The sequence below is a fragment of the Miniopterus natalensis genome, chromosome 7 (genome assembly GCF_054644295.1).
Source record: "Miniopterus natalensis isolate mMinNat1 chromosome 7, mMinNat1.hap1, whole genome shotgun sequence".
NCBI lineage: Eukaryota > Metazoa > Chordata > Mammalia > Chiroptera > Miniopteridae > Miniopterus > Miniopterus natalensis.
The window spans coordinates 11,077,083-11,104,456 of record NC_142087.1 but is presented as its reverse complement, the minus strand read 5'-3'; the positions used below and the strand labels follow the sequence as shown (position 1 = coordinate 11,104,456).

The 27,374-nt window shown below is 39.9% G+C and overlaps 1 protein-coding gene across 1 annotated transcript in view; it reads right to left on the bottom strand.

The window, feature by feature from the left end:
* Positions 1-27,374, bottom strand: part of NDRG3 (NDRG family member 3) — a 61,078-nt gene that overhangs the window by 13,458 nt on the left and 20,246 nt on the right. The window contains exons 3-9 of the mRNA XM_087818751.1: positions 19,930-19,965; positions 11,118-11,223; positions 9,532-9,652; positions 7,219-7,281; positions 5,990-6,050; positions 4,628-4,714; positions 1,977-2,033 (exon numbers count right to left, since the gene is read on the bottom strand). Of these exons, the coding sequence (XP_087674877.1) occupies positions 1,977-2,033; positions 4,628-4,714; positions 5,990-6,050; positions 7,219-7,281; positions 9,532-9,652; positions 11,118-11,223; positions 19,930-19,965 (531 nt within the window). The remainder of the gene's footprint in view (positions 1-1,976; positions 2,034-4,627; positions 4,715-5,989; positions 6,051-7,218; positions 7,282-9,531; positions 9,653-11,117; positions 11,224-19,929; positions 19,966-27,374) is intronic.

The following is a 27,374-nucleotide window of genomic DNA, read 5'->3' as shown; positions in this document are numbered from 1 at the left end:
TATTTAAAAAAAAAAAAAAAAGTAAAATCTTTTTTATTTGTATCAGATTGGTTCAGTGCCACATTGTGTGTTGGATGAGGGCACCAAAGGATCTGTGATGGAAAAGGTTGGTAGTCAACTCTAGGTAATGTGCAAAAACTTGGAAATATGCAGAATAACACCAACTTCAGCTCAGTGGAAAACTGCACTAGATTTGGATTCAAGTACTAGCTGCAGAACTCAGGTCACCTAACCATTCAGAACTGCAGTTTTCTTATTTGTGTTTTTTTCCATGTTCTGCCATTTCTCATAAAAACAGAGACAATATCTGAAAAATGAAGATAATAACCAGCTACATGGCTGTTTTAAAGATTAAGTAAAAGTTACATGAACTGTAGAGTGTAAAATAAATGGAAAGTAACATTTCTCTTAATAGCCATAAATCTGTATAATTAACTTATCTATATCTTAACTGATATAAGCAGTGTATTACTATTTATATACTATCACTTAATAATATACATTATAGAATTATATATTACATTCCATTTGACATACTAAGTCAATTTACAATTTAATCTTATTACCAATACTATTAAAGGTATAAAATTCAAGAGAAACAAAATGGTATACACAATAAGAAGTGAGTCTTCCTCCCTACCACCCCATTGTCCAATGGTCCCTCTCTTGCTGGACATCTCAGAGGCCATCAGAACCAGTCGCCAAGTTCTTGCATACATAAGCATGTATATATACACATATGTTTACACACACACACACCCCAGTAAGCAGTTTTAAGTAGAGGGAAAGTGTTTGCATTGGAGGAAAAATGCATCAGGGATAGCAAGAGAGTGAGTTAATCTAGGGCAGCGTGTAAAGGTCACCAGCAATCCTTGTAGAGAAATAGAGATAAGGAGAAGATTTGTTTGCCTTCTCATTGTCAAATGGGTGAAGTAAGCCAAGAATAAGTTGGAAACTGACCAAATGGATCGCAGTCCACCTGAAGTTTAAGGACACTGGAATAACTCCAAGGAAACTTGGTAAACACTACAGACATTATGGTAAGAAAAGTAAACAATAAACGAAGCACACAGTAATTAGAGATGGAATTATCTAGACAGTTCCCTCTTGAAGGTGTGGAGAAGAACTTGAGTAGCAAAGTTTGAGATAAAAAAGGGAAGAAATGATATTGGTATAAAAGAAGCAAAATTGGCTTAAGTGCTAACAGAACTTCTTAGGCAAAGCTGTTATAAATCCCCCCGACACCTTTTTAAAAACACACAAACTGTTAGACTTACTATTCTACACATTGCTTTTCCACTTGAAGTTTGGTAAGGATCATTCCTTATTAGGACATTTGGAGCTGTTTCATTTATTAATACTACCTGTTTTCTCACACCATTGGCTAGTACAAACTGCAAACAATCACTCTTTTTAATTTTTGCTAATTTGATAGATTAAAAAAGGGGATATCACTGTGGTTTTTTCTCTTATTAATGAAGATGACATTATTCATGTTTAAAAACCTTATTTGAGCCCTAGCCGGCTTGGCTCAGTGATCAGAGTGTTGTCCTACAGACTGAAGGGTCCCAGGTTCGATTCCGGCCAAGGGGACGTACCTCAGTTGCAGGCTCAATTGAACAAGACAATCTGTAAGGTTCTTTTAGCATTAACATTTCTTGGTTTATTTTTTCTCTGAAATTTCTATTTCAGTGAAGCCTTTCCAAGACCTCATTATGACTCTAAGGATGTTTGGGGAGGCAAGTGATGTTGTGAAACATTAACAGATGGCATGCTGCTTACAGGGAACAGGTAAGAGTGTGTGTGTGTGTGGGGGGGGGGGGGGGGCCTGCCTTCTTCATCTCTCTCCAAATGCCAAAAGCCATGTGGCACTGAGTTACCTTTTCCCTAAGACTAACCCTTTCTTTCCTGAGGCAAACCCCTTCTTTGCATGCAAGCCAATAAACATAGTTCTCCTGCCTGGAACAGGCACTTACCTGTCCAAAGTGATGAGCCAAAATAATGTCCACAACATTGGTTGTCAAGCCTGAGATCTAAAAAGAAAAATTTGTGTCAAGGGTGTTAAGTATATGTACAAATTTATCAAGCTGTCCACTTAAGATCAGTACAATTTACTGTGTACAATATATATTGTGTATAAATTGTGTTTAACAAACAAAAACACAACTAAGTGTCACATATTTCATGAGACAGTGGTTTCAAGAGACATGAGAAAAAGAAACAAGTCAGGGAAAAAAATGAAGTGTCTCCCTTCCAGAGTAATAATACAGCCTGATTTGAAGTTAGTGGCAGGAAGAAATGGGGCCATAACTTCTTTGAAAATTTAAGACCAAGAAGTCACATCTATTAGTTACTTCATTCTGTATTTACACAGGATTTATGGATAATACGAATCAGTTTACAATCACTCCCAAGCCTTCCAAGAGACAGAAACAAATTTTTTTCTTCCAGCTTTTGTTATCCTCGTTTCAGAGAATGAGAGGAAACTGCTGTTTACTGAATGTTCTTACATTTTGAACATTTTTCTCCTAATTTTTCCCATTTCAAAATGATACTTATCATCTCTTTTTTCTCTGTTTGTTGCTGGGATTGTTTATATTTGTAAGTTCATTAGCATATTCTGTAGTTTCCTATCTAGATAGCAAATACCTTCCTTTTTCAGACAGCAAACACAACAATCCACACATCTTTGGGAGCAGTAGCACAGATGAGCTATTTGGGTTCACTGAATAGAGTGATTCATTCATTCATTTCACTTATTAAAAGAGTGAAAATGTAAACCACAGATTGGGAGAAGATATTTACATGTAGCTAGCAAAGAATTCATATGTAGAATATGCAAGAAACTCTCACAGATCAATAGGAAAAAGACCAGCAACCAGATTTAATTTAAAAAAAGGGCAGAAGACTTGATAGTCACTTCATAAAATGATATTCAAATGGTCAGTAAGTTTTGGAAAAGGTGCTCAACATCATGGGAAATACAAATTAAAACTCAGCTTTGCCCTGGCTGGGTGGCTCAGTTGGTTGGAGCATCACCAAAAAGGTTGCAGGTTCCATCCCTGGTCAGGGCACATACCCAGGTTTCGGGTTCAATCCCCAGTTGGGGCACATATGAGGCAACCGACCAATGTTTCTCTCTTATATCGATGTCTCTCTCAAATCAATTAAACATATCCTCAAGTGAGAATTAAAAAGAAAAAACAAAACAAAACAGCTTTATTTACCCATAAACCTTGCTTAAAATTAAAAAGATGCAACAATTAAAAATTATATAATAATGAAAGCTATTTTGGTGATGGATACCATATAAAAGCAAACTAATACTACAAATAAAACTGCTCATCTTTCATAAAAATTAGAAGGACTATCCCCGGTATGCCAAGGTTCCGGGTTTGATCCAGTCAGGGCACACACTGGAATCAACCAATAAATGCATAAATAAGTGGAATAACAAGTCAATGTTTCTCTCTCTGTCTCCTTCCCCCCTCTCTAAAATCAATCAATAAACAAAACAAAAAAATAAATAAAAAGACTATCAAATGTTGGTGAGGGTGTGGAACAATGAACTTTCCTGCATTGCTAATATGTAAATTGGCCACTTTGGAACATTGGCAGTTATCTACTAAAGCTAAACAGACAACTGCCCTATGACCCAGCAATTCTGCTCCTAGCTGTAGATCCAAATGAAATGAATGTGTAGGTCTATGAAAGACTGATAAAAGAATGTGCCCAGGAGCTTTATTCATAGTAACTGCACAACTCATTTTGTGAATTCACACCACAGACTTCTAAACAACAATTAAAAATAACTGCTACACACAACATAAATGAGACAGACAATAATGAATTTTAAAAGCTAGATACAAGCCCGGCCAAGTGTGGCTCAGTGGCATCAACCTAGGATCCAGGAGATCGTGGTTCAATTACCAGTCAGGGCACATGCCTGGGTTTCGGGCTCAGTCCCCAGTCGGGGCGTGTAGGAGGCAGCCGATCAATGACTCTCTCATCATTGATGTTTCTATCTCTCTCTCTTCCTCTCTCTGAAATCAATAAAGATATTTTAAAAAAAAAAAAGGTAGATACAAAAGAATACATTATTTTATTATTCCAATTAGGTGAAGTTTAACAATAGATAAAGCCAATCTATGGTGACTGCAGTCAGAGTAACAGTTATTTTTGGGAGAGGAAGTACTAATTAAGAACAGAGTTGGAGCCTGCCTGGTGTGGCTCAGTGGCTGAGCATAAACCCATGCACCAAGAGGTCACTGGTTAGATTACTGGTCAGATTACCAGTCAGGAAACATGCCTGGGTTTCAGGCTCCATCCCCAGTAGGGGGCATGCAGGAGGCAACCAATCGATGTTGAAGTTTCTCTCTATCGACGTTTCTATCTCTCCCTCTCCCTTCCTCTCTCTCTAAAATCAATAAAAACATATTAAAAAATAATAATAAATTTAAAAAAAAGAAAAGCACTGGAAATATTCTGTATATTGATTGGATGTGATTAGAAATGTAATTCATTAAGCTGTATAATTAAAACTTCTTGCCTTTCACTGTACAACCCTCAATGAAAAAATAAAAATAAAATAGATAAGCCAAGCCAATGGACACCATTTGGTGCTTACTTTGGAAGCTGCCCAGTCAATCCATCCTTTAGCGCAAGGGTCAACGTTAATGAGCACAAGGCCTTCCACAAGCTCTGGATGATTGAGCTAAAATAGAAGACAAAGACAATAGTATAAAAGTTCCACTCCTAGCATTCTTCTAAAAATATTGGAGCATGGTTACTCTCACTATGCTTTAATGCCTCAGATTTGAAAGTAAGACTTCAGAAAGGTGTAAGGGAGGCTACTCAGAAAAATAGCTCTAAATCTGACTTAGCACCTGAAAAACCGATTTCTTAAAATTGCTGTCAAATAATCTTACCTTGCAAGGATCTATGGGGAGAGAGAGTTCTACAGCAGAGGAAGGCACCTGGTATCTCTTCAGTCGATTAGCTCATGGTAGGTCTTCCTTGCTGGGGGAAGTACCCTTGGAACATCTTGGCATAAAGGGCTGCTGAGACTTAAACTGGCTATTTCATATTCATATACCTTTGTTCCCAATAGGGGCTTCTTAGAGTTTTTGAAACCAGATGAATAGGTTATATACCACCTCCAAAAGACTGACCTCTCACCCAGGAGGCATTTGAAAAAAGTTTCTTAAATAAAAATCAATAGGAACATTTCTATGTAAACTCAAAACTCTCTAGCTTACTTTTTTCCCTCTGATTATACTGATTATGCACTCTTCAGAAAATCTGAGAAACAGAAAAATTAAAAGCAGGGAATAAAATTTCATATTCTCTTACCACACAACATCAATTCCTGTTCCTATTTTGGTATATTTCCTTCTAGTCCTCTTCTATGCCTATGACAAACTTTATGTGATCTGTATTGTAACTTTGTTAATGTTTTAGTATATCCGAATAGCATCATTACAAGCTCTTCTTACAAAATTTTAATGGCTGTACAAAATTCCATTGCAAGCATTCTCTAAGAATTACTTTTTATTGATGATGTACTGCCCTCATTTGTGATTTTTCAGGTACTATAAGTTTGAAGCAAGGCTTTATACAACCTATATCTGGAGCTGACAAAATTTATTAAAAAGTTGATATAAGACCAGCAATAGTACCTGGTTATGTAACACAGCAGTAAGAACTGTGATCTAGCCCAGCCAGCCATGGCTCAGCGGTTGAGCATCAACCTAGGATCCAGGAAATCACGGTTCAATTCCTGGCCAGGGCACATGCCTGGGTTTCGGGCTCGATCCCCAGTTAGGGGCATGCAGGAAGCAGCGGATCAATGACGACTCATCATTGATGTTTCATCTCTCTCTCCCTCTCCCTTCCTCTCTGAAATCAATACAGATATATATTTTTAAATAAAGAGCTGTGATCTAGGCAGTGTCTCAAGGATATTGAGACTAATCTTCCATGTACTTACTGCAAATTTGCTGAGGATGTAAGCTCCAGCTCCAACTCCAATCCCAATGATGCTTTTCACACTGTGAATGAAACACAAACATTGATTGGGTTAACTCACTTGGAGGTAGCATGACAAACTGGAAAGAATTTGTTGGTTCAAATCCTGACTCTGATGCTTATCAGATAGAATTTGGTCAAATTTCTTTAACTTTCTGAGCCTTAGTTCCCTATCTATACAACAAAGTTATGACCACCTACTTCTAAGTTGACTTTAAGGGTTAAATGAAATGACTAAAATCTGGGAGTTATCCCTGAGCACTCACTTTCCTATCACCTCCATGGCTAACCCCCATGACTGTTGTAATATTTTAACTAGTCTCCCTGCTTTTTCTTTCATTCCTTTCAAACCAATTTTCTCCATAGCTACTCCTTTAAAAAAAAAAAAAAAAGAAAACAGCTTTCTTGATGCTCAATTTACATATCTAGAGCGGTCATTTAAAAACACCAAATTGGATTATCACTCTCCTGGTTAAAAGCCTTCAGTATTTTTTCTCTTTCAAAATTTTGAATAAAATCCCAAATTCTTACCTGATCTGTGAGATCAACGTAATCTGGTCCTTGTCTATTTCTCGAATTTCACCACATGCCTTTCTCCCACTTGCTCAATTGGACATAACAATCCTTCTGTCTGAAATCTTTTTGCCCTGGCTCTTGGTCTAGGTAGCTCCTTTCTATCCTCTAAATCTCATCCTAGATGGCACCTTCTTTGAGAGGCATTCTCTAACTAGCCTTATCTATATAGATCCTGCCATTATTCTCTACCACCCCCCCCACACTGACTCCTATAGCACTTTAGTTGTTATTGTTTGCTTACTTGTTAATTATTTCCCCCACTAAGATGTAAGCTCCACAAGGGCAGTGATTTTATTGTTTTGCTCACATAACATGTAGCAAATGTCAGACACATAGCAGAAAGTCCTGAAAAATCATGTGAAAGGCCCTGGCTGGGTGGCTCAGTTAGTTGGAGTGTCTTCCTGTACACCAAAAGGTTGCAGGTTTGATTCCAGGTCAGGGCACATACTTAGGTTGTGGGTTCAATCCCAGGTCGGGGTGCATATGGGAGGGCAACCAACCAATTGACGTTTCTCTCTCTCTTTCTTAAAAAAAAAAAAAAAAAATTCAATGAAAACATACCCTTGGGTGATAATTTAAAAAAAAAAAATTGTGAGAACTGCAAAATGAACCTACCTTAAGTGGCTAAGAACAGGCGGCAGCATTTCAGCTAGTTCATCCATTGTGGGGTACTGGTACCTGAAATCCAGAAGGAAACCTCCTGAGTTAGAATGCACCTGTTTTCCAATTACAAGAACAGCTAGAAAAGTACAGGATTCTTAGATAAAAGCATTCCCTTTACCAAAGGCTCAAAGGAGGTGATTAGTAGTCTAGGAATGACTATGGTATGTTGTGTGATGTTCTATGACTGCCATGCTAAACAGGTTAGAGAACCTACATGTTTCTATATCCTCAAGAGCAGTCTCTCAGACCAGAGGAAGCCATTTGAGAAGAACAGGTGATATGGCTCGCTTTCAGGGTATTTCTAAATCCCTAACAATCATTTCAATTGGGGTTCAGGCTCAGTAAACTACCAACAGTAAGAATCAACTCAGGAAGTGCCTCTTGATCTGCTGCTTATATCTAGACAACTAAAAGCAAAAGTAGTCCAGCGGGTGTGGCTCAGTGGTTGAGCATCAACCCATGATACAGGAGATCACGGTTCAATTCCCAGTCAGGGCACATGCCCAGGTTGTGGGCCGATCCCCAGTGGAGGGTGTGCAGCAGGCAGCCAATCAGCGACTCTCTCTCATTACTGATGTTTCTCTCTCTCTCTTTCTTCCTCTCTCTGAAATCAATTAAAAAAAAATATTTTTTAAAAAAGAGGGTCAAAACCCTTTAAAACACACACACCAGTAAACAAAGCTTTACTGGGCCTAGGCATAGTCACAAATCCTGGACTCCTCATTATGAATGTTGTTTGTTTTACTTAGGCATAGGACAACATGGTTACTTTACTGTCTTTGAATTTGGTTGATGATATGAACCACTGGACTCTAAAATGATCAAGCACGCCCAGGAATGAATTTAGACTAGGAATCCAAGAAAAGTATGGAGCACCTAGAGATTACAGAACCAAAGATCCTCTGCTTGAAACACAAGCCAGAGATTTCAACCAGTGTGCAGCAAGAGGCACGTCTCTGTGCTGCAAGGCTTTTTAAAACAAGCAGTACCTGACTACTCAGTCAGGGTCACTGACCCTTTTTCCCTCAAATAAAAAAATGACAACAGCCAACACAATAGCTGTCCATTGTGACTGGATCAAAATTATACCTATTCTTTTTGTCAGATCAGCAAAAAAAATATTTTTCGGTGTGCTGCAGAATTTTAGTAATTCGTTTATGTGTGCCATGACATTAAAAAGGTTGAAAATTGCTGCTTTAAACAATGAAGTGCGTTTTAGCCATTTGTGCACAAAACAGGCAAAAAGGAATGGGACCCAAATCTCACTGAATGTAAACTGGTCACTGGCCAATTTGCGTTTGAGAGACAGAAGAGCTTAGACATAGTCAATGACATGGATTCTGCAGCCACACTGCCTGGGTTAAAACCTCGCTCTGCTGCTTATTTATTATATAACCTCAGCCAAGTTACTTACTATCTCTGGGCTTTAGTTTCCTCACTTGTAAAATGGGAGTAATAGTAAACCTACCTCATAGTGCTGTAAAATGACTTAATAAAGTATTTAAAGCAGTGTCAGGAATATTCTGACTCTGGCTCCACCACGCAAAGCAGGTTTAGGATGAGGCTGAGAACTCCAAGTCGAGTAAAAATGCACCTCTACCTGACAAGGCAGATTCTCAGAATAAATGGTGACACAGATATTCGAATTCCTGTCACCAGATTGGGAGGAAGGGTGGGGAGATACTCCTAGGAAGCTCAAAGAGATCTGAGTGTGGGCCTAGGTAGTTGGGGAGGAACACAAAATGACAGATTTAAAATAGATGAAGAAGGGAACAGGTAAAAGACTGAGAAGTGGGTGTTCCAGACACTTCTGCCTAGCAATTATAGGAAGACAGGTTTCCGGTTTGGAAAGCCATTCCTGGATATGGAAAACATGCAGTTTTCCTCAATACACTGTACATAACAGCCCTCTCAGATCAAGGAGGAAATACGAGAATAGTTGGTTGATAAGTATAATCCGTAGGCTGTGCCAAAATCAGCTGGGAAGGGCCTAGCGGGTGCGGCTCAGTTGGTTGGGAATCATCCCATACACCAAACGGTTGTGGGCTTGATCCCCAGTTGGGGAGCATGGAAGGCAACTGATGAATATTTCTTTCTCACATCGATGTTTCTTTCTCTCTCAAAAATCAATGAAAAACATATCCTCGGGTAAGGATAAAAAAAAAAAATCAGCTGGGAAGGGAAACACACTAGTTCTCCCACTGGAACTCAGTCATTTGCTCTTCTGAGTGTATGTCTTCCAGAAGATCTTGCTTGTAGCCTTACCCTGTTGGGAAAGAAGGTGCACCTTCCTGTTGGCCTGGGGCATCCACATGACAGACAGCAAAGTGCTGAGTGATCTCTTGCATATCCTCAAAGTTAAAGAACGCATTGAAACAGGATTTATCTGTAAGAGTAAAAATACACGTAAGTCACAGGCTTTCCATTTCTCCCCAACTTTCCTCTACTGATCACAAAATTCTATAGCATCATCCTTTCACCGCCTTTTAATCACTGTCCCACTACACTGAGGTATCTGAACAATGTGTCTGATTCAAGCTGCCCTAAAAGCTGAATACCAGAAGTCTCAATGACTTGAAAATAACTAATTCTCAATTCTACAGAATGTCTACAAAGTAGAAACCAATTCTGGTGTTGCACAAGATAATCTTAAACCCATAGCACTGTCATTTTTCAATCTGACATAGAGACACTGATATATCCCAAGAATCTGGCTAGAGTGAGTATCTTGGGCTGCTTATATTCATCATGTGGAAGACTATCTCTTGGAAAAAAGGCTGGAGTGTAGGGAGGGGCTGCTGCTTCAATTGCCAACCTGTTAATATAACTGATTAAATCACTTCTCTATAAAAGCTCTAGCACTAGACTGTAGCCTCAAATGCAGACCACCTCTGAAAGCCAGAGATACGAAAGAAAATATATGTATAGAGACTCTGTGTGCCTGTAGCTAGGGCCAGAATCTTACACTACCATCCAGAAAAGTCCACTTAAAGTCACTGATGGCCGGCTGTAGCAAGAATACTTTTACCAATCATTAAAGAGTTCACCACAAAGTTAAGTTCAAACCCTGGATTTTTTAACCTGAAATATAAAAAAACACACCAAAGAAGTAGAGCCCTAGCCAGTTTGGCTCAGTGGTTAGAGTGTCAGCCCATGACTGAAGGGCATGTACCTCAGTTGTAGTGTGGGAGGTAACCAATCAATGTCTCTCTCACATTGATGATTCTTTCTTTCTCTCCCTCTTCCACTCTCTCTGAAAAACAATGGAAAAAATATCCTCAGGTGCCCTCGCTGGTTTGGCTCAGTGGTTAGAACGTCAGCTCGCAGACTGAAGGGTCCCGGGTTAGATTTCGGCCAAGGGCACGTACCTGCGTTGCAGGCTCCATCCCTGGCCCCAGTCGGGGCACACGTGTGAGAGGCAACCAATCAACGTGTCCCTCTCATGTCGATGTTTCTCTCTCTCTGTCTCTCCCCCTCTCTATGGAAAAAATATCCTCAGGTGAGGATTAACAAACAAAACAAGACAAAACAAAATCCTCGGGTGAGGATTAAAAATAATAAGTACAGACAAAAAAGCCCTGGTTTTAGTTCTACTTTCTCAACCAGTTCACCATGTAACCTTCAGTTCTTCAGTAACTATGACACAGAGGCGAGATATAATGCCAGTATCCCCAAATGCATACTTCTGCACATTTCTAGGGAATTTGAATCCTGCCAGTAACATGAAGAGGGAAGGTTAAGGCAGAGAGAAGAAAACCTATGTTCTAACACCAGGATCTCTTATGTGTGTGTTTAATACACAAAGATTAAAGATTATAATAAAAAGGGAAGATATAAAAAGAAATACATACGATTGAGGCCAATGTCATGATATGTCAGAATAACTGGTCTGTTTCCCTTCGGTAGGCCTCTTATAGTGGCGTGGACCATACCATGAGGTGTTTCTATGTCATGTTCCTGTAACGAGAGAATGTAAGGTCTCAGCAAAGGCAGAATGGACTTCCCAGGTTGCTAAAGTTTCACCATATCTGATTCACAGCTATTTCCCATTAGCTAGGGCAGGACACATCACTGACACTAAACTATAAGCATACCAGAGAGATATATTATACAGAATATTACTACTTTCTAATTCATTTCAGATATACAAAAAATAAATGAGAAAAAATATATATCTTTTATCCACAGAGTTCACTTTCTTAAGTAGGGGGAAATCAGGGATCTGTTGATAATATATTTGCAAATGGCTATGGAAAGATCAACAAGTTGAGTAAGGAGCCAGTAAGACCTGAGGAAAGAAAAGCCAAGGAAGCAGAAGATATAAAGTTGCTAGGTAAAAAGCGAGAGGCTTCAGAACCTCTAAATGTATGTTCAGCAACTGATAGGTTCAGAAGACACCTATGAGTATGTATGCCTAAATCTCTCCCCTCTCCCAGGAGCTGTCATTCAGTATCACCCATGCATTCCAGGAGTGGCTCTTGGCTGCCAGGCTTATAGACTGCAACCTTAAGGCCACGGCTAACTGGAGTCAGGTGGGCATCTGGTCCATGCTGGGTCCCCTTTCTTCCCTGAGAATCTGTAATTGGCACTAAGAGATTCCATCCTCATCTTGGTTTTCCAGAAAAGAGATGTACACTTGAGAGTTTATATTAGGCATTTTCATTGCTCTAATTCCTGGTTCTTGCTTAATTTCTGAGACATCCATGGATTATCTCTGGTTTAAGCTAGTTTGGATAGGCTTGTTCCCTATACCCCAAAGGATCCTAACCAAAGCGATGAGTAAAGTTTAAGATGTAGTCAGAGCACAGCTCAGGAACTCAACAAAGCTGGAACAAAATGCAGTAATAGCTGCTAAGGCCCTGGCAGTTTTGCTAAGTGGTTAGAGCGTCAGCCAGCAACTAAAGGGTCCTGGGTTCGATTCCAGCCAAGGGCATGTACCTCAGTTGCAGGATCAATCCTGGGCCCGGGGTGCCACGTGCAGGAGGCAACCAGTCCATGTGTCTCTCTCACATCGATGTGTGTGTGTGTGTGTGTCTGAAAAAAGCAAAGGAAAAATATCCTCAGGTGAGGATAAAAAAAAAAAAAGCTGCTAAGACCAGCACTAAGAGTGGTTGGGTGGAAGAGACTGTAGTTAACAGATTTATTCTAGTCTTCTTCAATGTCTATCTTTCTCAAAAGTAAAAAATTATCATGTCTAGCCTAGTGAATTTTTGCTGGCCAAGTCATCCACACCTATCTCAGAAAGCATTACAGTAGATAAGACAAGATTAACTTTGTCAATAAGAATCCCAACAAAGGCAAATCGCTTCCAAGTTAATTTCCTATCTAATAATGAACCTCATCAGAGCTTTGTTTTCTTCTCATGTGGGGCACAGAACAATCTTAGGCTAACAGATCATTGTATCTCAAATCCTAGGCCCCAGGCTAGAGCAGATATCTCCATCAAATCAAACCATGAGCGACTCAATATTCTTGCTATTCTCTACTACTGCTACCTCCTAGTCAAAGAATTGGAAAAGGGAAGAAATGAAGGAGAGAACCAGGCACTGTGAACTAATGGCTATGAAATCAAAATCAAGTACAGGGTTTGGATAGAAGGAATAGAAAGACAAATTCCTATCCCTGTATGAGCATTTCTCTTGTAGTAATGTCAGACTTCTTGAGGAACCCCCTCCACCACCATCAAGCTCACTCACTAACAACTATTTATTGAACCCTACTACCAGAACTTGGACTGAGCTCTGGGGACAAAACAGTGAATAAGAGACATGGTCCCTGTTCTCACAGAGAGATTATGTTCTAACAGGAGGGCAGACAATAAATATACAGGTCAACCAACCCATAATAATGGCTTGTGATAAGTGCTATGAAAGAAATAAACAGGATACTGTGATCGAAAACTGAGAAGACATTAACTCTATTAGAAGTCAGGACAGTGTCAATTAAATCACTGAAATGTGATTTCAAACACATAAGAATGGCAAAAATTTTAAAAGTTAGATAATGCCAAATGTTGGCCAAGATGTAGAGAACTAATAAGTCTCATACACTGTTGGTGGGCATGTAAACTGGACCAATTACTCTGGTGAACAATTTGGAAATTTCTAGTAAAGTTTAGAGGTTTCTACCCTATAGTAGTTTTGCTTTTAGGTATAATCTAAAGAAATCCTCAAACATGGTCATGCATGCAAAAAGAAATACACAGAAATATACGCTGAAGCCTTATTTATAATGTAAAAAAAATTGAAAATAGCCTACTCATCAATAGGGAAACTGATAAATGAATTATGACATATTCATATAATAAAAGATAAAAATTAATGAACCAGAACTACAAGCATTAATACACTGAGAACATCTTAAAAGCACAATGCTGAACTGAAATACAGAAAGATATTATATACCACATAAGTAGATTTTTAAAAAAGCAACACTATATAGATTACATATGTTCACATACATATATTTAAAGTGTAAAAACTTGGAGGAGAAGGAATGACACTAGCATTAGAACTTGTTTCCTCCTGAGAGATGACAGATTAAAAAAGGGAACTCAAGGAAGCTTTGCTCTCTCTCATGTTTTATTTTTTGACAGAAAAAATAAAGAGGGAGAGAGATGCAGGTTCCTGCCAGTGGGTGACACTACAGGAGAACCCAAATTGAAGAGAATGTGCAACATTTGTCATCCTGACAATCTAGTTACTGGAGACTCCCTTCTATCATATCCAAACCTTCAGTAGAGTCGTGTTTAAATATTCAGGCTTGGCCTCAGCTGTGCTACTGAGACCTAAGGGAAAAACCACTTTACACTTTGGCCCTTAGGTTAGCAGACCTCCTGAGGCCAGGTAATTGATGGGGGTAGTGTATGGGGGTGGGATGGGAGGGGAATAGTAAGCTGTGAGGGAAGTTCAGGAGGATGATGAAAAGGGAGATATAACAGATGGGGTAAAAAAGAACATGTTAGAAGTAGGTGAAGGAATAGGGCAAAGTAACTGCTTGGTCATTTCATAATCTAGATGAAATTCAGAGTTAAAATTGGCTTACAAAACGTCAACTTTTTAGGGAGATCCCAGCTCCTACTTCCCATAATATACCCTTTAGGGAGATCCCAGCTCCTACTTCCCATAATATACCCTCAAATTGTGTAATGACCAAAGTATCAAAGGGTCAGGAGTGCCCAAGCAACCTTTGGCTGTCAGTGTCTCATACAGATTCTCTTAATTTCAAAGTTTGTGAATGTAAATGTTATTAGCAGAATAAAGAATATAAAAAGAAAGGAGACACTCACCTCCATATGGACTTCTATATATATCCTTTGTGACACTGAGTGTGAAGAGCTTGTACAAGTCTCCATCTAAAAATGAGTGTGCAGAGACCCTGGCTACAGAACTGACTCAATGGTCAGGTCATGCAGGGGTGAAGCTGCCAACACCTTTCTGCTTCAACTATTATGTGTTCCACAGGCTTTCTCCAGTTACCTCACCCTGCACCGTAGCATTCTACAGGGTATGACTACACAATGAGTCTGTGCTCAAAGGGCACAGCCCAGGTAGGGTCTAATAGGCTCTGGTCATAGATCTTTTCCAGTATTCTCTGGTTATCTACTGTCTCCAAGGTTATGTACTTGAACATGATCCCTTCATTCTCCAGTCTTATAAAACCTGAAATCACATTGGTCCGCGACATACTTCTCCATTGTGGGCTGTCTCTCAAAGATATAGTTTAAGAGTCTTTTTTAGGGATTTAAGGGTTTAAGATATTACCATTATTTGATAACCAACTTTCATATTTTTTCCAAGTCCTCTTCCTTCAGCTAAATGTGCTGTCACTGGCACTACACAATCTGACTTGTCATCTCTCTCTGAGCTCAGTTAAACTTTGATAACTTCATGCCTGTTAGTACTTCCTCTCTCTGGGCAGTCTGAAAGAGTTTAAGTAAACTTGTATGACAACATACTCTTGAAAATGTCAACACTTTTATTAGTATGAAAGTTTATTGTTTCTAGTAAGCAGCTACTATATGAGCCTTGGGTATAGTTTTTATTATTATATAGGAATTTTTGATGTAATACCCCCACCATTACCTTATCTCTGTGTAGGGGTATAGAGTTCATTTGTATAACCTCATTTAACTCCCTAGTAAAAGAATTGGCCTTCACAGTTAGTAAGCCTCCTACCTATCAGTAGAACACATTTTCCTTTTTAAAGTTTTATACTGCATGTTCTTTGACTCTACCCTCAGTTCTCTCCCCTACCTCTTACAACTTTTAGCCTAGTTTAATAAACAATCGTTCAGACATCTTTTACTCTTCAATGGCCCACACCTTCTCATGAATCATGCTGTTCGTCTGAATGTTTCTTTTTCAATATGTAAAAGTAAAATCTATCTTTTCCCGGTTCCAAGCCAACTCCAGTATCTTTTTCACACAGCCTCAGGTGAAACGAGAAGGAAGTGAAGACTATGTATTATTTTATCCTGATCCAAGCATGTTTTTTTCCATTGTTTTTCAGAGAGTTTGGGGGAGGGGAGAGAATGAGAGAGAGAGAGAGAGAGACATCGACGCAAGAGAGACACATTGGCTGCTTGCCTCCTGCACGCGTCCTGACTGGGCTGGGGGATCGAGCCTGCAACCAAGGCATGTGCCCTTGGCTGGAATCACACCCGGGATCCTTGTCTGCAGGCCGGTGCTCTAACCACTGAGCCAAACCAGCTAGGGCTGAATGACTATTAAACCCACACACAACAGCCCATAACACCTTCAGAACATGGACTCTCTAGTAAAGTCCAGGTGGGAAGGGGTCCAGGTATATATGCATGTGACCCCCTCCCCCCCCCCCCCCCCCCGACATGACCAAACCCACTCTAAGCCAAGAATCCTTCCCTGACCTTTTCCCTAGAATTACTGGTAAAGATCTTCTCTTCCCAGTGAGGCTGCTAAGCTGGAAGAATGTGAGTTTGGGGCAGTTGGGAGCCATCAAGCCCATGATGGAACAGAGCTGGTTAGAAAAATAAACCCTCTAGTGACAGGAGAAAAAGGAACTGAGATTAGGGTAGTGATTTAAAACACACACAGCCTGGCCGGGCATGGCTTAGCGGTTGAGCGTCGACTTAGGATCCGGGCGATCAGGGTTCGATTCCCGGTCAGGGCACATGCCCAGGTTGCTGGCTCCATCCCCAGTTGGAGGCGTGCAGGAGGCAGCCGATCAATGACTCTCTGATCACTGATGTTTCTATCTCTCTCTCCTTCTCCTTTCCTCTCTCTGAAATTAATAAAAACATATTTAAAAAATAAAACAAAATAAAACACCCCCCCTATTTTCTATAAAATTCTTTCCCCCACCCCAAATGAGAATAAAGTCACCTCTATCATTAGAACTTAATAGTCAACCTCTCCCTCACTCCCCCAAAACCAACAAAGAGAGGGGCATCTCAAGGAGAGGAACTATGAACAAAGGCCATCAAGAAAGGAAAACTGCAAAGCAGAAGGAGGGGTAGGTCAGCAATAATTCCAGTTTTCCTGGGGGTCAGTGAGGCACACAAAGGGAAGCAGTGGCCAACAGGTGGACTGGGACCACATTCTCATCCTTCAAGGCCAGGCGAGGAACATGGAACTGATCAAGGTCGCAGCAGGCGGCTGAATCCCAGCTCTCTCCAAACACCTCTTCTCTATGGAAGGAACTTTCAGGATATTTATTTTACTTAATTCTTATTCTTGTAACAATCCCATTCACCAAGTGATTGGAAAGAGTTTAAAGTTGTTTAAACCCCTTTAGAAGAGGCTGGTCACATACACACATTTGAATTATGGTTCTAAAAACCATTCCTCACACTTGGGTTCTATAAATCAGTCCTCTAAAGAGCTATTACATTTTAAAAAATACATTGTTTTAAAAATTGATTTTAGAGAGAGGAAGGGAGAGAAAGAGAGAGAAACATCATTAGTTGCCTCCCGTACACCCACAACCTGGGCAAACTGGCAAACCTTTCAGTGCACAGGACAACGCTCAACCAACTGAGCCACACTGGCTAAAGCTAAAGAGCTACTGCATTTAAACAGCGAGCATGAAATTACTCGGCCATTAGCCATACCTGGATTATCCTAGGTGCAAGAATGCCATTCTCTTCTATGAGAATGATATATTCTGGCAGACAGCAGCTTTTTACTCTCTGTTAATATTTACGGCTAGGGCAGAAATGGTATATTTATAATTACATTTTCAGTTAATGGAAAAAGAAAACAACAGTCCTAGCTGGTTTGGCTCGCGTCAGCCCACAGACTGAGGGGTCCCAGTTTCGATTCCGGCCAAGAGCAGGCTCAATCCCCTAGCCCCAGTCAGGGTGAGTGCGGGAGGCAGCCCATCAATGTGTCTTTCTCACATCAATGTTTCTCTCTCTCTCTTTCTTTCCCTTCCACTCTCTCTTAAAAGCAAAGAAAAAAGTATCCTCCGGTGAGGATTGGGGAAAAAAAAAAAAAGCCAGGCTGGGCATGGCTCAGCAGTTGAGCACTGACCTAGGATCCAGAAGATCACGGTTCAATTCCTGGTCAGGGCACATGCCTGGGCTGCAGGCTCGGTCCCCTGGTGGGGGTGTGCAGGAGGCAGCTAATCAATGATGACCCTCTCATCATTGATGTCTGTCTGTCTGTCTCTCTCTCCCTTTTCCTTCCTCTCTGTGAAATCAATAGGTATATTTAAAAGAAAACACAAAGGGGCTGTATATTCACCAGTGATACGTACTTGCTGTCATTTTATTTGTATCAAAAATGAATTAAAAGTTATATTTCATGAGGCCAGAACATGTTACTAAAACTTCACCCAAAATATCAAGATCTTTTAAGCCTTAATATTAAAAAGTGACTCATAATTATATTTCTAAAACTCAGTTTCATTTATATCTAAGTATATGTATGCATAAAAAAATCCTAAAGGCTATCTATATTCCAAAATATTAACACCAGTAAACAAGTGATTTTTATTTATTTACTTTGGTAGTTTTAAAATCTATTTTGCAATGAGCCTGTCATTTTTTATATTCCAATTTTCTCTTTTTGGGAGGGGGTGTTTATTTGATGAAAATAAACACTTCCACACTTTCTGGCAGGAGCATACAAATACTATTTCTGGAATTTCTCACCTTGAATTTTACTGTTACCCTCTCTCAAATGATCTCCTAGGTAAATTATATCAAATATTAACAGCACTCAAGTTCAACAGGTTCAACCTAGGATCCAAACCATAAATGAAATCAGGTTAAATTAAAGACAACTAAACCCAAACTTGACTGCTTTCATTCATCAAAAAATAACACGACTTCTTGTTTTTGAGGAAAGGAATAGAGGAAATGGTTTCCTACCAGTACTGGGTTATGTTGTATATATATATAGTACCAAACAGTCACACGGAGAGGTGTTTGGCACTGGGATTCAGAAACCTGTAACAACACAAAGAGCCTGCCCCATACAAAGTGAGTCTCATGTGTCCTGCCAAGGTACCTCAGCTTTATGTACAATTCACCTCCATATAACATCTCAGCTTTGGACATTTCCGGGTGGAAAAGAACAGGCAATGAATTCAGGAAGAAGGGGGTTTTTCAACCCCAACCTCGCCCAATGGTAAGTTAAGAAACCTGGTTCTCAATTTCCTCATCTGTAAAACAGAGATAATAAAAACCGCCTTGTGATATTGCTCCAAGGACTGGAAATGATGTATGTTTAATATCTATAATAGTTACTCAATAAATTATGATTAACTGGTTTGCCTATGAGATAAATATTAATTCTTCCTTTTGATGCTAATGCAATATATTCCACTACAGTTAACATAAAATGAGTATGTAAAAATAACTCTTTGCCTTTGGGTATACAGGTTGGCAGAATCCTGGAAGCAAGGAAGTTGGTTTTCCAAAACCTCCCTTTCCTGCCTAGTACCCTGTGAATCTACTTTCTGCTGCTTCTGACAGCCACTGCTCTGACATCATCCTCAAAACAGGAATTGGACTGCATGGGCTTATAAGATTCCCATTTCCATGTACTTATTCCTTCCTCCCATTTCTTTCAGGGCCAGTCAGTAGATAAGGTAGATAGATTAAGAGTTGCTGGTTCATTTTTAAAAAATTTTAAAATTGGCAATAGAGCTACAGGCAAAAAAAAACAAAAGAAAAAACAAACAAAAAAACAGACTAGGAAGAGAACAGTATTATTTAAGAAAATACTAATGAGTCAGGTTGAATTTTGTATTTCTAAATATACAGCCAATAGAAATCTGCATTTTGTATTAATAACACTTGCCTTTTTTTTTTAGAAAAAGATTTTGTAAATCTCCCCTTCCAAACTACCCCTCCCTCACCTTCTCTGCAGTGAGGAGACAACCCTCCATTTGACACCTGTGACTGGGGTTTCCAATATAATTTGAGGAAAGGAGATCTTCATCAAAAAGAGACAGCTCAACCCAGTAACCTACAACCATAAAACAGACAGCTGGCAGACAATTTCTGAATATAATAGCAAATTATTTTAAATAAATTTGATCCAATAACTAAAAGAACATGAAGCAGCCGTGACTGCTATGAAGAGAGATCCACTTCTACAATACCACCAGCACAGGGAAGGGAGCACTACAGAGAACCTGTACACAGACCTCCTTTGGTGCTTGTGCAGTCCTTACCTGACAGTCAAAGTCCTGGAAGTTTCGTGTACCATTCTGTCAACAGAAGGAAGAAAACACCGTCAGTTTCCCCATGTGGCTTCCCCAAATGTGCAGCAAATTCAGTTCACAGTGAAAGCAGTGCAAGTGTAGTGTCCTGGTTGCCATAAACTAAAATGGTTCTTCTCATCAAAAGGCTTCAGAGGCAGGGTAGGTTCCTAACATGTATTAGTAAAAGGTGAGTTTTTAGAGGTGAGATTACACTTTGGTGGGCTTCCTATGAATATAAAGGAGAGCAGCCTACTTTCCCAAGAAGCCTGTAACTTCTTGCGTCCCTACCTAAGGAGAGCAGTGAGAACTTGCAGGAAGAGGGTAAGACACCGATCAGAGTCTGACAGCAAACTTAAAACCCACAAAGAAGCACCTGGGAGGAAAGGAGTTGGAAACAATCCTGACAGGAGCAAGGGTGGGCAGGAGTCAGTGCCAAGAGCCAGGAATTAAAGAAAGGATTAAGGAGAGAACAAAGATAGATGGGATGGAAGTGGAAGACTTGAAATTTAACGAGGAAGAAAGTGTCACTGGATGGAAAGAAAAACAAAACAGGATTCCTAATACACTGAACTCTCTGTTGCATCCCATAAAACTGCTGATAGGAAAAAGGACACATTACTGACACATTGAAAAAGCAGAACATAACCCTGGCCAGTTTGGCTCAGTGGTTAGAGTGTCAACTTGTGGACTGAAGGGTCCTGGGTTTGATTCTGGTCAAGGGCATGTACCTCAATTGCAGGCTTGATCCCCGCCTCTGGCAGGGGTGAGTGCGGTAGGCAACCAACTGATGTGTCTCTCTCACCTTGATGTTTCTCCTTCTCTTCCACTCTCTCTGCAAAGCAGTGGAAAAAATATCCTTGGGTCAGGATAAAAAAAGGCAGAACACAATCAAAAGACCCAAGGGGAATTCACCAGGCTTCTAAAGAGATTTGTATCATAGAAATGTTTGATTTAAAGAAAAAAAACGAGCCCAGTCAGCATGGCTCAGCAGTTGAGCATCGACCTATGATCCTAGGATCCAGGAGATCTCGGTTCAATCAATTCCAGGGCACATGGCAGGGTTGTGGGTTCAATCCCCAGTAGGGGGCCTGCAGGAGGCAGCCGATCAATGACTCTCTCTCATTACTGATGTTTCTCTCTCTCTCTCCCTCTCTCTCTGAAATAAACAGACATATTAAAAAAAAAAAAAAAAAAAAGGGAATGACTCTGAGGCATTTTTGTAGCATTTTAGATGCCAGAGTGCAAGAGTATGACATAAGAGTATAAAAAGGATGACGAGTGATGCGTTTGGGAGGGGAAAAAACCTTCTGATTCGCTTTTTCATAAAGTAAAGCTCCTCCCCTGGAAAAGCATCTTTATTCAGAAACTATGTTATCATAAAATATCTATTCTGCTTACTAAGATTTCCAGGTGTGGAGTTGCTAATAATAAGCACCTTCCCAAAAGCTGCCCCTCCAGAGATCTAGATAGCTGATCACAAGGAAACTAAGTAGTCCCATCCCCCTTCAAGAAGATCCTCTTAGCCCTTGCCAGAGGGCTCAGTTAGTTGGTCGTAGTCACATGCACTGTGCACTGTAAGGTTGTTGGTTCAATTTCCGGCTGATCGAACATGTTGCGCTCTCACATCGATGTTTCTCTCTCCCCCTCCCTCTCCTGTCTTCTCTCTCAAAAATCATTTTAAAAAACCTTTTAAAAAACAAATAAAATGGTCTATTAGAAAAAAAGATTCTCCTCTTAGAAACAGTTCTATATCCCACTGCTGGCAGAACAAAACACATGTTAAAAGCACAGCCCAGTGTGGTATAAAAACACCCAAAGAAACAAACTGTCCATATAAGAGGAACTAGTAGACCAGCTGGGATGATCTACAGCAGCACTATCCAAGATGGTAGTCACTGGTCACACGTGGCAATTAAAATTAAAATTTTACAGTTTCCTCAGTCACATTAGCCACATTTCAAGTGCTTAGCAGGTACACATAGCTAGTGGCAAATGTATTACTGGGTAGCACAGATAAAAAACACTTCCATTATTGCAGAAACTCATGGACAGCACTGATCTAGAGACAGAAAGCTTTGGAAGGAATAAGGTTATGGATGAGCAGACCTTATTTCTCTAAAGGTGGCAGTAAAATCACAAGAGATTACCAATCACACAGAGACTACAGATGACAAAGAGGATAGTAAAGAGTGGTAGGGACAGCTAGTCTGAAGTATTCCTGGCATGAAACCAAGTTCACAAAATAAAGTCTGATGCAATCAGAACATGGAAAGACAACAAAATACTGTGCAGGTGGGACTGGGTAGAATATTTCCAAGAAATGCTGCCACTGGTAAAAAGGATTATAGTGTTCCACGGGTCCCACTAGCCCCATAATATATGCCTGAGAACTCCTTCAGAGAGATCACTGTTTAATTTCTAATTAGACTATGAGAGCGGAAGGAAGGGCGCTCTCATGGACGAGGGTAGATGGTTTGAGTAGAATATAAATGACCAGACGGTGAGCCCCTGGTTCCTGATTCAACTTGTACCTTCCCCCAAATAAAGCAACAGTCATGAGGCATTCTATGAAGCCCCGAAGCCTCTGAGATGAGCACAAAGGGAAATGCCAAAAGTGGAGATGATTCTTTCTAGAAACCAAAGCGAGCTTTTCTTCTGTTGAATACCTAGCAAAAACAACTACATGTTCTTAATCCAATGTACACAGCTAGACTCCCAGGAGAAAAGGTACTAATAATTCAAAGAAGGCTTAACACTTGTTTTCTTGGCCTTTTTTTTTTTTTTTTTTTTTTTTAAGAGATGCCAGATACTCTTGGAGAATGGTTTCAGGCTTCATGAATGATCATCCTGGAGAAAGGATATGACTGAGTCTGTCTGACAATATTCAGCAGTCAGAGTTTCTGAATGGAGGTCATTAGCTGGGTCCTACTTGATCTGTGGTCAACTGAAGCCACAGTCTTTGAACTCATTGGGCGCATTCTGGAAGGAAGAAGACTTCTCTAGGGCACTTAACTACCTCTGATATTTGAGGTACATGATTCTACTCTAACAAAACTTTTACAACTTTCAAAGTTCTGTGTATTTTCTTTTTTCTTTCTGTCCATTTTAAATATGCCATTAATTCCATATTCTAAGAGATTCTTTCACTAAGCAAACTTAAGTGGATGAAAGGGATTCAAGAAAAAAATTAAAGCCCAGCCAGGTGTGGCTCAGCAGTTGAGCATAGACCTACAATCCAGGAGATCAAGGTTCAATTCCCGGTCAGAGCACAGGCCCGGTTGCAGGCTCGGTCCCCAGCGGGGGGGTGTGCAGGAGGCAGCTGATCAATGACTCTCTCTCACCATTGATGTTTTTCTCTCTCTCTCTCTGTCTCTCTCTCTCTCTTCCTTCCTTCCTCTCTCTGAAATCAATAAAAATATATTTTTTTAAAAAAAGAAAAAAATTAAAGCCCTAGCTGGTTTTGGTCAGTGGTTAGAGCATCCGCCTATGGACTGAAGGGTCCTGGGTTTGATTTGGCCAAGGGCATGTACCTGGGTTGCAGGCTCAATCTCCAGCCCCGGTCAGGGGGCGTGCAGGAGGCAACTAATTGGTGTGTCTCTCACATCCATATTTCTCTCCCCGCCTTCCACTCTCTCTGAAAAGCAACGGGAAAAATATCCTTGGGTGAGGATTAAATAAAAAAAATTAAAATAATATAATAATTGGGGGAAAGACAAAAAAGAGTAAGTCAAAGAAAAAGATAAATTATTACTGAAAGTTGCGGTCAAGGTAGAAGCCAGCTAAGAGGAGCGTTTCCTGGTGGAGTATCATGCCAGGTGTAGAAGATAGATGAAGCAGCTCCTGAAGGTAAATTAAAAACAAGTAATTCTCTCAAATACAAGCCTGGAGAATAAGCAAAATGGAACTGAGAATAGGTCAGTGAATAAAAAGAAGTATGAAAGGAAGAGGTGTTAAAAAACAAGTAATTACTAGGGAGAAGAAGAGAGATGTAGTTTCCCAACATGAGATCTAGTCAAAAGGCATATATAGTTTCAAAGACAGAAAGCAACAGGTATAATGGAAAGGAAGACAAGAGATATAAGACCACAGAACCAACTACCAAGAGGAAGAGATCTGCGCTAAATCTACCTGTTTTGTGAACTTTAGGGGGCAAGGTTGTGTCTGATTCACCACTATATTCTCAGTCCTGGCACTTAGTAAATGCAATAAACTTCATTTTGCATATGTTATCAGCATTCTAAAATAGATACTAAATTTGAATAAAAATAAATATCAAAGAGGAAGGATTATATGCAATTGATGTACTAGGAATTAAAGTGGGGAAAAGGAGCTGTTTTAACAGTAAAAATTTTAGAAACAAGCTAATTTTAAAAAACGATTAGAAGATAAAATGTGACATTTCTATTTTTTAAAAAAGGCAATAATTCTTACCAACAGAAAGTGGAAAGGTGGGGAATTCTACAAGCAGAAGGGTAAGATGAGCCTAGAAAATACTGTTTTTCTTTAGTGATAGAGTAATATAATCAATTAACATAAATTAATAAATTAATGTTTTACAATCATCAGTAAACTGTTTTTAAAGAGGAATCTGTTCAAGCAGATAATCCAGAGACAAAAGTGGAAGTTCTATATATATGTAAGTATATGTGTTTGTATACATGTATGTGTGTATATATTTTAATTATCTATATTATTATTTTTTTTAACTTCTTTATTAAGTATACCTTTTACTGATTTCAGAGAGAGGAAGGGAAAGAGAGAGAGATAGAAACATAAATGATGAGTCACTGATCAGCTCCCTCCTGCATGCCCCCGACTGGGGATCGAACCCACAACCTGGGCATGTGCCCTGACCGAGAATCAAATCATCATCTTCTGGATCCTAGGTCAATGCTCAACCGCTGAGCCACGCCCAGCCAGGCTTAATTATCTATATTATTAACTTCAAAAAAAATACTAATTAAGAAACTGAGACTTCATACAGAGGTTAGATACTTAGATAAACATATGCAGACAGATGAAAAAGTACAATTTCAATTCTAAAATAACCTCTACCCTGACAATCAAACTAACATTGTGTGACATGGACCTCTTGCAATAAAAACTCTGTGGGCACCCTGCTAAGTTGTGGCTAAGGCTTGGGTTCTTCCCACTAACTCCCGCTGACCTGACAGAGAGGGTTGGGAACTGTCTGTCACAGTGGCATCATTATTTGCTTGGGAACTCATTTCCCACTCCAGTCCCACCTAGAGAATTTCTGATAAATGATGTGACAATAACCTCTTAGCTCATTAACAGACACCCACCCTCTAGTGCACAGTAGATGTAGTACTTCCTGAATATTCTTTAATGAAAATGTCAATAAATGTTTTTAATTTTTTTTTTTAAAAGAAACCTTGGCACTAGCCCTTTGCCTGTCTCTGCTGTAGGAAGGTTATAAAAAAGCTAATCCCTGCCCGGCCAGCATGGCTCATGGGTTGAACGTAGACTTATGATCTAGGAAGTCACGGATCGATTCTTGGTCAGGACACATGCCCCGGTTTCAGGCTTGATTCCAGTAGGGGGCATGCAGGAGGCAGCCGATCAATGATTCCCTCTCATCACTGATGTTTCTATTTCTATCTCTCTCTCCCTCTCCCTTCCCTCTCTCTGAAATCAATAATAAAAACTTTTTAAAAAGCTAATCCCTGAGTTCTCCCTCCTGCCCTCCTCTCCTCACATTTCTAGTCATTAGTAGAAAGAGAAATCAAACTGTAATAGGATTTACCTCACTTCCTACTGTAACAACCACCAAAACAAAGTAAATAACTTGTTTCTGCTCTCCCTACCAAATATTTATCCCCCTTCTTGATATTTTCTCAATTCTGCAGGGTCCAATTATGGCCTCCTACTTATTTTCTCAAGCCTGGCCTCTGGCTTTCACCAGGCTCAGTAGTATCTGAACCAACAGTAGATAGAGGAGGGCAGGGAAAATGAAGCAAAAATCAGTCAGCTCTCCTGCTTGTTATAAGATCTTTTGGGTGAGGAGGACTACCAGCTACCAATCTACCAGCAGATTGTGGGAAGACCTCTAGACCCCTAATTCAAGTTGAAGTCAACAGATGTGGGAGCTAGTCCTGGCTTCTACCACTTTACTAGACACTAATGTTGGACAAGTCATATCTCTGAGCCACATCTGTAAAATGGAGTTAAAAATACTTTTACTTATTTTACAAGAGGTTAAGAGATTAAAATAAGATATTTGTGAAAATGCTTTGAAAATGGTGAAATGTTATTTTTTTAAAAAACACTTCATTTGCCTGTGCAATTTCTGCCCCCAAAGCAAAGATTAAGTGCCAGTGAGTGCTTCTTTTCATCACTGGAGCCAAAACAAGCACACAAAAATTTCCCACGTCTTCATAATCTCAGCCATAGACAAAATCATAGGCACACCTAAATTAAATGAGAAAAATACCAATAAACGACAAGAGAAAAGTTAACACAAGCCTCACTTAAAGCCATTTTGAGACTGCTTTCTCACAGTCACCTCAGGACAAGTTTCTCCATATCAGGCTGGGTCTAGCCTTCTGTTAGTTCCTGGAAGCCTGGAAGAGGAGAGCAATGTCTGGCTCAGAGCATATCCATGAGGAGAATGGGGAGAAAGAGGAAGTGAAGTAATGTACATCTCTAGGCTTCTGTTAAAGAGACGGGGCAAGCCACAGAGGCGACGCCAAACCACCTACAGAGTGAATATAGTGGAAAGGCCTCGGGTTTGGAGTATGGAAGATGTAAGTTTTAGTCCTGGCTCTGCCACTTACTGACAGGGCAAGCTTCTCTCTGTCAGGTTTTCATCTGCTAAGTGAGGAACAATACTATCTACTTCTGAGGGATACTCTAGTGACTGAAACAGAGAAGGTATGTAAAGCACTTGGCACATAAAAGGTGCTTAATAAATAACAGTAGGATAGGTTAAAAAAAACACACACAAAAAACCTCCCCAAAACAAAAAGCCTCAAGACATCTATCTATGCCTATTCAAACCTGAAGGCTTATCCTCTAATAGTAGTGGTTCTCAACCGGGGAGAACTTTGCCCCTCAGGAGACATTTGACAATGTCTGGAGACATTTCTGACCGTCAAGACTGGGGAGATGCTACTGGCATTCAGTGAGTGGGTAGATGCTGCTAAACACCCTACAATGCACAGAACAGTCTCCCACAATAAGTAATTCTCTAGCCCAAACCATTATTAGTGGCAAGACTTTACAGCAGGCATTCTTAGGCACTCAATCACAGTAAGCTACTTCACCTCTCTTTGCCTTAGTTTCCTCACCAGCAATAGGGGAATAATTGATCTGTGTGTCTCATATCACCAAGCTATTGGCAGGATCAAATGAAATAATGGATGAGCGGCATTATCATCATTATACCTTTCACA